The sequence below is a fragment of the Xyrauchen texanus genome, chromosome 11 (assembly GCF_025860055.1).
Source record: "Xyrauchen texanus isolate HMW12.3.18 chromosome 11, RBS_HiC_50CHRs, whole genome shotgun sequence".
NCBI lineage: Eukaryota > Metazoa > Chordata > Actinopteri > Cypriniformes > Catostomidae > Xyrauchen > Xyrauchen texanus.
Genome location: NC_068286.1, coordinates 7,385,621 through 7,398,159, shown reverse-complemented (window position 1 = coordinate 7,398,159; position 12,539 = coordinate 7,385,621). Strand labels below are relative to the sequence as shown.

The following is a 12,539-nucleotide window of genomic DNA, read 5'->3' as shown; positions in this document are numbered from 1 at the left end:
TTGTGTTCCCTGGACATTTATCGACCATGTCCATAAAAGAGGGATTTTATAAAATTGCCGGTAAGATATCTTGATTGGGTGACATCATATGAACAAATTTAACCTTTCACGTTCGTTTTTTTCTTCTGCAAAAAGCACATTTCATACTTAGAAATATATAATGCAATAGTCTACAGTAGCTGTTAAGAATTATTTTAAATATATATTTTTAATTCCTATGATAGGATTCCCATGATAGATTCCCTAGAGTCATAGGAGCAATAGACTGCACACATGTTGCAATCTCCACAGCTCTAGGAGAACATGAGGCAGATTATGTGAACAGAAAGTCCTTTCACAGCCTTAAGGTTCAGGTATTTGAAAAATGTGAAGTTATTTTTATTTGCAATGAGATCAATCTTTAAATAAGTAACTAACAGATAGGACAATTATTTACTGTACATTTCATCTGCAGATGACTTGTGATCATGAATCAGTGCATGACTCACGAATTTTCCGTGAGTCTATTTTGTGTCAGCGCTTTGAGGAAGGCAAGTTAAAATTGGTACAGTACACTTTAAAGTTTTAATTTGAAAAGCTTACACAATTTTTCCCTTTTCTGTTCTATGACAGGGCTTTTTGATGGCCTGTTGGTAGGAGATCGAGGTTATGCATGCCAGAGGTTTTTTCTAACCCCCTATCCTGACCCTCAGACAGGGCCACAAAACCGCTTCGATGTGGCACTCAGTAAAACCAGGGTCAAGATCGAGATGACCTTTGGCATCCTAAAGGCATGTTTCAACTGCCTTAGGCGTTTAAGAGTGTCACCAGAGCGGGCATCACAGATAGTGGCTGCATGTGCCATTCTGCACAATATAGCCACTATCAGAAAGGAGCGAGTACCACCACAAAACCAGCTTCTCCCTGATGAAATTGACCCCATCACAATTGACCACCCAGCTGGCGCAGCTGTCAGAGATGCAATCACAACACAATATTTTACTTAATAAAAGCACACTGACACTGCTGATAGGTCTCAAACTGTTTTATTGGTCATGTGGCTAGGGAGGAAAGAGAGAAAGAAAAATGACATTAATAAACATTCATAGGGTTCATACAGGGTAACTTGGTTAAAAAAAAAAAGTTCACATACTGAGATCTGTTTTTTCCAGCTGTTTGATCTCCAATTTAATTTTTTAATTTGGAGCCTCCTCAGCTCATAGTCCAGCTCCTTCAGTGAACAGTCTAGTTCTAGACTCCTTTTGTAAAGGGCCCTGACTGAGTCTGTTTCCACCTGAAACAATTCCACCACAAACAATCATTACACGTTTTCTGGAGGTTGATCAAATCACAAAAAGTGGCATGACTTTCTACAAACATAGGACTGACTGTAATTAAGGGTTTAAAGCATTACCTTGTTCACATTCCTTCTGAAGCCGATTGAGGTAGAGGCTTCAGTTTCTGGGGCAGGTTGTGAAAAATCCTACAATAAAAGAGATGTGTAAGAGCCAGTCATTTAATTATGACATTCAAATGTGTGCTATAATAAAAAGCCCAGTGCATTCACCTCAGCAACTGTCTCTGAAGACACAGACAGAGTGTCTTCATCATTTGGTTCACCCTATAAATTGAAGGCCAAATTAAATCAAAATTGTTATAAAGCAGGTTATGTTCATTGTGTTCTGTCTGGTGTACTGACCTCTGTGCAGGAGACATGCACATGTGCATGTGTGCTGGCTTCAACAGGGACACTGTATTTCCCTCTACTGTGCAGAACATAGAGTCAGCCATATTTAACTTTTTTTTTAAACATTAGTAATGCATTGCACACACATACCCAGTGTCACTTGCTTAGAGGAGCCAGCACCAGGGTCAGACTGTACAGCACTTGCAATCCCATCCATAATCGGCCGCCCCTTGTTGTTACTCAGTGCCAACTCCTCCGCCACAGTGTATTCTGGAGGAGGTGGCCCTCCCCAGTTTTCCTTATCACACTTTTTTCTGTTTGCTGCAAACAAGTGTTTGTGATTAAATGTTCACAAAAGTAACGAAAGGCTTTGGTAAATACTCACCACTTTGAATTATAGTTTTATATTTTGTTTTGATCTGCTGCCAAGAACGTTTGGAGTTGGGGTTGCATCTAAAAATCAATGAAGATCAATCTTTCTTAGGATGTAATAGCCTATACATTCACACTTTACATACATCTACACACACACACACACACACACACACACACACACACACACACACACATATACATCAGCACGAATACACATTTTAATTTTAGCATTTAATACATTTTTAATATGATTATCCTACATAAATTTACATTAATTGTTTAACTTAGCCTACGCATTAACGCAATCAGCAATCTTCCTCCAAGATTGTTCTCTTGCTTTGGCAGCAGATACAGTGTTACTGCCTGCTTGAAAAACACTCCTATATTCTTCATATTTCTGAATAATAATAATAATAATCTCTTGCTCCTGCGCGGAAAAATATATAGCTCTCGCTCTATCCATATCGAACGCGATTGGTTGCTCAGTGTCGACGTCACTCTTTTATGTGCACGCGCGTGTGGAGTAATCATTGCTTAAGGATCAAAGCCTGAGTTGACAGAGAAAGTTGATGAGCTGCATCATGGTACCAATAAAGCCTGATTGCATCGGTTTGGTTTTGTCGACTCAAAACCAATCCTGTAACCCCGAGTTTGTTCAACTACCATCATGGTACAGGCCCCAGTTTTCTTGGCGATCATGATTTCAAGCACGATTACACTTCCTAGTGCGATCTAGCACTCTGTAAATACATTAAGCACTAGGAAGAGTAATCATGACTGTTCCTACATACTGCAATGGCAAGAAGTGAAAAGGAGTTATATTTTGGTCTGTTCTCACCCCAAATCAATTAGACTGATTTAGAAGACGTGGACTAAACCACTGGAGCATTAAAAAAAATAAGATCGCACCCAGCAAGAACAAATAAATCAATCTGATTGGCTGATGGGGAAAAAAAATATTTAAAAAAGAAAACATTTTATTTTGGACCAAGCTAAACCAGATTACTTTTCTATCTAGGGTTTCCACAATCATGTTTCCACAATTTTTTTTATTATTATTATTTAACTTTTGAATTAAGATTTCCAGGGCTGGAAATTTAATGGCAATTTATAAAATCTTAAAAATTATTTTCAAACTAGTGAATAAATAATTTTGTGCTCCGCTGTATAAATATAGGCTTACATTTATAATCAGCTAGATATTTCTCAGTGAGTGAAATTAATAATAATAAAAATCCTATGCAATAATTGTGAAAGACTGCAACGCCATGGAAAGTCTCATTTGTTGACGAGTATGTAATTATTGCGGCTTTTGACCGCAAGATGTCGCTGTTTCACATATCCGCACTGTTTCCGCTTACAAACGCGATGAGAAATCAAACGGAATATTAGCGATTTGATTGGTCAGGCAGGATTGCCCTTTTCTCTGATTGGTCCGTGGACAAACTTTATATCCATACTTCAATGTCGTGCGCCACTTCCGCCCGTGAAACAGCGTGCTGTGCAGTGTGGACGTGTGAGTACCTTCGCATGGGCTGTGGAAAATGTGCAAGCAAGCCTGTCTGCTGTTTAGATGTGTTTGATTGTTATAGTTTACTAGCCCCCCCAAAACCCACCATCTGTGCACAGTGCTTGTGTTTGCTTGTCAGGGCCGTTGTCCTTGGCGTTCTTATATGTTAAAGTTCTTGACAGCTAGATAATATTAGCTGTTCTACTACTTTTGTACCCATGCTTTTGTTTTTAATGCTTGTTTGGACAAGCAAAGCAGTCAATTAGGTCTGTGTTAAAGCAGAAGAAGCGTTGAGTCAGAGTTATTGTATCAATTAATCGTACAGACCCTAGTTGTTCTGTTGACAGTAAGGGGCAGTTCAAGCAGGACACGCTCTTGGGGTCGAAAACTGCTTGAACGCAGAGGCAGCGAGACACGTTAAAATAGGCAAAAAGTCGTGCGTTGCAGTGAAGTTACCAAATGTAAAAGTTGTTTTCAGGTATTTGGCATTTGGGCACTATTACAGGGGGTGATAGAGTGACTGACATGTAATCATAATAATGGTCTCGGTGTTTATTATCAATTTACTTTCTTAAACGCCTTGTTTATGACGCGAAACACGCCCAAAAAAACTTACTTTAAAGAGATAGTACACCCAAAAATGATCTCATCACTTACCCATATGCCATCCCAGATGTGTGTGTATGTCTGTCTGTCTTCTACAGAACACAAACAATGATTTTTAGAAGAATATTTCAGCTCTGTGTGTCCATACAATGCAAGTGAATGGTAACCAGAACTCTTTTGGTCTAAAAAGCACAAATGCAGCATAAAAGTAATTAATGTGACTCCAGTGGATTAATCCATGTCTTCAGAAGCAACATGATAGGTGTGGGTGTGACAGAGATCAATATGTAAGTAATTTTCCCTAAAAATCTCCACCATTGTCCAGCACCAAACAATAGGTGGCATTATGCACGAAGAATGACAAAAACAAAAGAAGAATAATGTGGAAGTGAAAGTGGACATGTATACTAAAAAGGACTTAAATATTGTCTATCAAATTGCTTCTGAAGACGTGGATTTAACCGCTGGAGTTGTATGGTTTATCCGTTTGTTGTTTTTATGAGCTTTTTGGAGCTTCAAAGTTCTGGTCACCATTTACTTGCATTGTCTGGACCTACAGAACTGAAATATTCTTCTAAAAATCTTAATTTGTGTTCAACAGAAGAAAGTCATACACATCTGGGATGAGAGTGAGTGTGAATTTTGGGAGAACTATCCCTTTAAGGGTGCTTCTTACGCAACATATAGCTTATATTAATTTATTAGTGTATAATTAATGTATCAGTGAATGTGTATTCAAATAAGTTGGAGAGACAAGGACATGTTGCCACACATATAAATTGCACAAAATTATTATTGTCTATCTGCTGAACTGCACGATTAATTCTTGTTATATTATCTGTATAATGCATAACGAGAATGAAAGATGAAATGCCTCATTTTAAATACTCTACCAAATTTACATATAATAATTAATGGATTATAACAAAATATAAATGTGACCAAAAAGAGAAAATAAATAAAATGAATATAATATATAGGAAATCTACCAATTGATTTGCAATATTTTAGGGGGCTGACAAAATATTAAAATGTACAATAACTATTTTACAGACTTTAGGAATAGTTTCTGAATAACACAAATATAGTTTCAGCTACACACTTCTGCGTTGCACTAAGGGGCCGTCCGCGTCCTGTTGTTTCAGACGCCGTGTCAAATTTAAAGGAACAGGACAGTATAAAAAAAGTTCCGTATGCGTTACGTCTACCTTTATAAGCGCAAGAACGCGTTAAGTGTGAACGACCCCTTTTAGCATTAGCATGAATCTTAAGATGCACGTTTTTAAAAGTGGCACGCCGTCAATAAACTCGCGTCGGCCAAAGACGTCCATGTGACCCATATGAAAACGCAGACTTCATGCAAGGACGCCTCCTGTGTGAACGGCCCCTGAAGCGTCCAGTGCGTGTTGCACGTCATCATGCGCCTGTACAACATCCTGAAGCAATTAATAATTCCTTCGCATCTGAGCATATTTACTTTGTCCTGTGGTGGTGACGGGATGGGTGGGCAGTGCTGGAGTTTATTAAAGGGGTGCAGCACTATTCTCTCTCTCTCGCTCTCTGTCTGTGCGTCTCCATCAGCGGTTCAGTCATTGCAGCAGTGCGTTACAAAGCCCTGGTCGGGTGTCCTGCGTCTGTCACCCGCTGAGACCCACTGTGAAACTCTCAGGCTTGTCGGTTTGGATGAGCACTTGAGTCTTGTTTAGTATAAAGGGGGTTCTCAAAGCATTATTGTTGTTACTGATTCCTCTACAGTGCAGGAGCTGTAGTTTTATCCAGAACAATACAAAGGAAAAGAGCTGTACAAACAGTATTGAGTTCAGTTTGGACCAACACCATACAGGATTATTTTATATATTTAATCTCCATCAAAAGTTCCTGATCATGTCTTTTGTCGCTGGTAAGTGGGCTATTCATACCTTTACACAAAAATTACAACATGGTATAGTGATGGTAATCATGATATTTACATGGCTCTCCAATGTACTTCAAAGAATAACACGGTATTGCCATGGTGCATTTCCAGAATGCCATGGTAGTAACATGGTAGGCTACTTTTTGTTGCATTCTTGTTTATGTAATTTGGGAGGAAGTGGCTGATATACTGATGCAACCTAATTTATTTAATTTAACACCAGCAAAAATCTGGGTAGTTGACATGAAATGTCAAGCAGTGTACCGTGGTGTGACATGGTCTTAGAGGTCGACCGATAGTGAATTTTGCAGATTTTGATGTATAAGCTGGAAAAGGCTGATCATGGTAATCTTTTGATACTGTTGATGAGCACAAACAAAAGAGGCTACAAGAGTCCAAAATGAATAAAATACAAGATGCAGTTTATTGTTCAACCAAAATCACAAGAATAAATGAGGTTTAATTAGCCTAACTCCACACCTGGAGTCGCGAGTTTGAATCCAGGGCGTGCTGAGTGACTCCATCCTGGTCTCCTAAGCAACCAAATTGGCCAGGTTGCTAGGGGGGGTAGAGTCACATGGGATAACCTCCTTGTGGTCGCTATAATGCGGTTCTCGCTCTCAATGGGGCTCGCGGTGAGTTGTGCGCGGATGCCGCAGAGAATAGCGTGAAGCCTCCACTCTCGCTGTGTCTCTGCGTTAACGCTCAACAAGCCACGTGATAAGATGCGCGGATTGACAATCCAGAAGTGGAGGCAATTGAGATTTGTCCTCCGCCACCCGGATTGAAGCGAGTTATGGTTACCTTACGCCACCATGAGGATTTAGAGGAAATGTCAGTTTTTATTTCACCTGTAGATGCATCTGTAATACTGTAGAATCGTCCAGCAATGAATAAAAGCAAAAATATCGGCAACTGTCCGCATAAATAATGCTGTCGTTCCTTCCCTCATTTTGTGTGCAGATCTGTACAGAGGAGGACCTAATGCAGGTATGACAGAGTTTCAGGAGAAGCAGAGGTTGCAGCATGAGACCTCCATGCACTCAGAGCTGGAGAAACTCTTGACCACTGCTAAGTCACCGGAGGTGGAGGTAAGACCCGCTGCTCCGTAGACTACGTGATCAGAGGAGGTGACAAACGTGTCCCACTAGTTCTGCTGCTGTTCTTTACTGCATGTCTATGTCACGTCCTGCCCAAGCTCACAGATGCAGCCAAATATATCACCACACGCATACAGGCACGTTTACCTATTGTATTGAGGACATCCTGTTGACATTGTTTTAAGACTCAATTACCTCAATATTTGACTCATTTTTTGTCCAGATCTATTATACAAAAAAAAAAAAGACGTAAACAAAGTGCTTATGATAAAATCACTTACTAACCTTTTCTGTGTAAAGTTGTATCCAATTTTACAACTTTGCCATGACAATGTAATGCAGTGTAATGTGATACAGGAACATTACACCTGTAGTGTAATACAATGGCTAGGTGGTGTAACTGAAAAAAAATTTCAAGATTAGTTCAGGTTGTTGTATTGTGAAATATCGATCATCATTTAAAACTCATATTTTTTTAATTTGTTAAAAATATACATTGATTGATATGTTTGACAATACTGATTAAGTGTACACTCATCTATTCCGAGTGCATGGACAATAGTTTAGTGCTTTTTTTAGGGCCATTACATTTTGAAATGGTTGAAAATGAAAAACATTTTTCAAAAATATATAAAACCAACCTAAACAAAGATAACATTTTGAAGAACTCTGCAAATGTCTCTTATACTAGATTTTTAAACGATTTCTTGTTTTCGTAATTTTCAAATTTCAACACATGCAGAACTATTTGTTGTTTTTGTTGTTGTATTGCAACATTACATATTTTTTAATTGACAATTTAGTTTTATGTACATTCACATGATAAATTGGAAAACAATTTTGAAGTCCTTATTTGTCAAACTCTAAAAATATTTTATCCTATTTTTTAGATTTACGCGTATCAATTTAATAAACAAAATTCCATCAAATTGAATTCTGTAATCTTTAACCAAATTCTAAAAAATCTATAAAGTCTATGAGTCATCGTTGTGTAGTCTGATTAAATACGATTGTGAATGAAAATTAATAAGTAAATAATAATTGTATTTATCACCCCAGTGAGCAGCTGAAGGCGACTGTGGCAAGTAACACAAAACTCCATAAGATGTTGATTAATGGAGTAAAATAACCTTGGGAGAAACCAGACTCACTGTGGGGGCCAGTTCCCCTCTGACTAAACAATATGAATATCATGCCAATATTAGTTTAGTTGTATAGTGCACGTCATAGTTTAAAACTAGTAAACTAAATATTAAGGGCCAGTGTTTAAACAAAGATTTTGTATGTATTGTAAGAGTAACGACTAATGTCCTTGAAGTCCGTCCTGGATTATCTGCAGAAGTTCACATAGATGTGTTGCCCTTGTTAGTTGGCTGATGAAAATAATTGATAGTCTGTATATTCTATTATAAGAGTGTAGTCCATCATTAGACTGATTTGATGCAGGCAGAGATCAGTGAGATGCATCGCAGTTTAACCGGCAGGTCATTTGAGCATTTCAGTGTGAGAAGTTTCTTCACACACAACCTGCAGTTAGCCCCTCTAATTATATTTGATATGATGCCCGTGAAACTGTGACCTTACCAAAGTCTTCCCATGACGAAACTCCAGAACAATTATTATATAGGTCAAAGGAGACTCTTCAGAGGATTCATTCTGCATGTATAGTGAACAGTGTTTGTAATTAGGAATACGACTGAGCTCTCTTCAGTAACTCTCTTAGATGTTTTTTAAGCCAAACTTATTAAGTTGATAAGCAGTTCTTGGAAGGTTCAGTGTTCAAGCTCTACGGACAGTATCTGAAACATGCTTTTGATATATATAGTATGTAATGTTTGTTTAAGTGTTTTGTCTATACTTGTGTGTATTTGAACTTTTTTATGGTGCAATACCACATAGACCTCATTCTTAGAGCTCAACCCCAGTCCCTTACTTGAGCCCCTCCATTGTGGACAGCTTCCCAAATCTGTTTACATTAATGCGCTCCAGGACTATATGAACCACTCAACTCACAAATGACCGGTAGACTGTGCATTATCCTTCTCACTACATAGTATATAGTACTTACCCATTAAATCAATATATGATATAAAATGTACACTGATTTGAGTTCAATTAGTTTATTATGCGAGTTGAGACCGCAGAGTGATACAAGAGATGTAAAGCTAAAGCAACTATATGGGAAATCAGTTGCCTGGGGAAATGATCAATTATGCAATTTAGCATTTATCATACAAAAATATTTGACCACAGAATGCCACAATTGACCAGAGAACTGCGCAATAATTATAGAAATGTCAAAATACCATTTTTGTTGTTCTCAGACATCTGTTGTGGTCATCGTCACAAACATGTATACAGTCTGTACGTTAACAGATATAATAGAGCTACAAAAAAAGGGTTACGAATGTCGAGCTACAGGATGTTCAAGTGTACATGAAACGGTGCGTAATCAAATGTTTGGAGGAAGAACGTCAGCTAAAGGAGTGTAAATGTGCGTTGCTCATCACCTTTGTCTTTTGGAGCATGCATGAAATGCCAAGGCCAATCAACATGATCTCACAGGATGTTGGCATATTGTTTCCAATACTTCTGGTACCATATGATCGGCCACATTATGGGAGACCTGGGTTCGGATCCTGGGTTGAAACCAGGAAGTAACTGCATTAGCATAATCAGTGATGAACGTGATTCAGAGGTTGCATTTTTCCCTCTAACATTGTTTTTACTCCACTGATGGTTAGGTTTAGGTTTGAGGTTTGGATCGGCGGTACAGTTTATAAAATAAGCATTCCTCTTCACTGCATTTCAGCCTGTACAACTGAAAACAACTCAATTTTGGTGCCCCTCTGCGGACATTACACCCGGAAAATGGACCTCAAATGTGACCATAGGCCCAACATCTCTTAACGCTTTGGTCACCGGGGGCATTGTTTTGAATTTCAGTAAACACAGTCAACCTACTGTTTTTGATTTCATCATGAGATCAGTCTGGGCCAATTGTGGTCCATTTAATAGGTATACATGCTGGATGAAGCCGAGCTACAATAGCATTATCTAGCATTATCTTTTGTCAGACAAAAGCTTTTAGATGATGTCTTATAAAGTCACTGATGTAGCCTGACTCGAATTGAATTTTTAAAGTGCATATAAACGTACTGACTGTCTCGTGGGTCACTTTGGTTAGACAAGTTATGTAAATATGAGTAATACTTCCTATTAAAATATGCACTTGTGTGTGAAAGTTTAAGTTCTCTGTGGTCATTTTCTGGATTGTTAGTAACTTAGTGTATTTTCATTGTTCTGTTGAGGCTTGACAGCTTTCCAAAAACCTTTTGAATGTTTGCCTGTCCAGAGAAGCCCCTTAGAATAGACTGAGAGCTTTAGTGTGTGTCTCAGGTTTACATGTTGTTTTCAGTGTAGAAGTCAACTCTCTAGGACCCTCTTTCACTGTTGGCTCCTAAAATAACACAAATTATGTTGAGCTCAGCACCTCTCACCGCCAAAGAATGTACTAAAATTGAACTTTGAAGTGAACAGTAATGACTGATTGTGTGAATTGTGTCTCTTGCAGATCTCCAGAAAGGACTTTGAGGGCTTCAAGAAGCTCTTTCACCGTTTCCTTCAGGAGAAGGGACCTTCTATAGACTGGGCCAAGATCCAGAGACCACCCGAAGACTCGGTAAGACGAATGCAATATGAATGCATCGCTTCAATGTGCGACTAATACAGCTAAGCAAAATAGCTTAAAAACTATATCTACTAATTTGATGTGGTCTTTAAAAGAGAGAGAAAGAGTGAAAGTCAAAATAACAGAAGAGAGAGAGAGGAAGGAGAAGTTGTTTGAGTTTGACACCAGTTTTTCAAGTCCATGACATTTCTCTGCTGGTCCCCTCCCCAAAATAACCCACTGCCTATCCACAAATACTCACACACTGAAGGTTAAACTATGAATAGCATGACACTTCCAGCATCCCACAACCTTGGCTGACATTTCTATTCCACCACACAGCCGTTTGTAAAACTCAGGTTACGGCACATAGTAATCCTGAAACAGCTGATCTGAAAGCAGCCCCAATAAATGAAGACTTGTTCCACCCAGGATGAAATAAACTCCACAACTGCTTCTAGATCAGTGTTTAAGTGTATGGCTTCTTCTCAATGGCTCAATCTCAATTTATATTTCAATCATCATCCTTTTTCTCATTCTGGAAGTGCTGATTGGTTGGATGGTTGGTCGGTCTGCTTGAGCGAGTGTATTTGTGTGGAGGGGGCTAATAAGCCATTGCATTGTTTTCTCAATCAACATCTTCAGTGTTTTGTTATGCCGCATTGGTGGGGGTGGAGTCAGGAGAGAGAGGCACTTTGAAACCTTATATTCGGCCTTAGGTTCAAACATGAAGTTTAAAATGTTCCAGAGGAACACTTGAAGCATTTTGCCTGGCCAAGCATGCTGGAGCAAAATCGTTCAGCCAATCGCATTGTCATTTAGTCTTTACAGGACGTCTGTACATTTGAGTGTTCTTTTTTTAAAGGTCATATCATGAGGAGTTGCATTTTCCTTGATCTTCTTAAATAAAAGTGTATTTTTATGTTGAGAATATGGCAGCCCATATGTTAAAGGATGTGAAATTTGGCACACTGTTATGTGAGTCTCAATATTACTGGTGCCAGTTTTGGGGCTGGTTGCTCAAACTCTCTAGCGCCACCAACAGTCCAAATTTGTAAGTAGGAAATCATGCTAAAAATATTTTTCCATATAACTTGTTTTTACCTCTTCTTTGCTCCTTGTATTTGTTGGGTCCTGTACAATACAATGTTTACCGATTTATTTTAAGGTCCACCATAAGCCTTTCCTCTATTTTAAATGGATTTGTGAGTAGCATTTTTTATGATTCCTCCTACAACATTATTGTTAAAACAGAATCCAAATACTAATCAGAAAAAATGAAGATTTGGTGCATAACATTGGACTTTTAACTATAATCAAGCCCAAAACCAGGGACACACCAGGGACTTTTATTTTGAAATAACAGACTTGGCCATGTTAAAATGCTTTTTATTTTTATAGCCTATAGGCCTATATTTACCAGATGTGTGTGTGTGTGTGTGTGTATATATATATATATATATATATACATACACACACACACACACACACACACCGATCAGCCACAACATGAAAGCCACCTGCCTAATATTGTGTAGGTCCCCTTCGTGCGGCCAAACCAGCGCCAACCCGCATCTGAGAATAGCATTCAGAGATTATATTATCACCACAATTGTACAGAGTGGTTATCTGAGTTACTGTAGACTTTGTCAGTTCAAACCAGTCTGGCCATTGTCTGTTGATCTCTCTCATCAACA

The 12,539-nt window shown here is 38.6% G+C and overlaps 1 protein-coding gene and 1 long non-coding RNA gene across 3 annotated transcripts in view; one reads left to right on the top strand and one right to left on the bottom strand.

The window, feature by feature from the left end:
- Positions 1 to 1,014: 1,014 nt before the first annotated feature.
- Positions 1,015 to 2,691, bottom strand: LOC127652132 (uncharacterized). Of its 2 annotated transcripts, XR_007971670.1 has the most exons (7): positions 2,335 to 2,691; positions 1,817 to 2,174; positions 1,679 to 1,745; positions 1,547 to 1,600; positions 1,394 to 1,462; positions 1,133 to 1,273; positions 1,015 to 1,040 (listed from the first exon to the last, which is right to left on the bottom strand). It is a non-coding gene; the product is annotated as an uncharacterized LOC127652132 (long non-coding RNA). The 2 variants fall into 2 exon arrangements; XR_007971669.1 differs by having other exon boundaries at positions 1,817 to 2,691.
- A 2,974-nt stretch (positions 2,692 to 5,665) lies between these two features.
- The window catches only part of LOC127651567 (UTP--glucose-1-phosphate uridylyltransferase-like), a 13,242-nt gene continuing 6,368 nt past the window's right edge, over positions 5,666 to 12,539 (top strand). Inside the window, exons 1-3 of the mRNA XM_052137464.1 lie at positions 5,666 to 6,057; positions 7,036 to 7,163; positions 10,747 to 10,854. Coding sequence (XP_051993424.1) covers positions 6,042 to 6,057; positions 7,036 to 7,163; positions 10,747 to 10,854 — 252 coding nt within the window. The 5' untranslated portion in view covers positions 5,666 to 6,041. The remainder of the gene's footprint in view (positions 6,058 to 7,035; positions 7,164 to 10,746; positions 10,855 to 12,539) is intronic.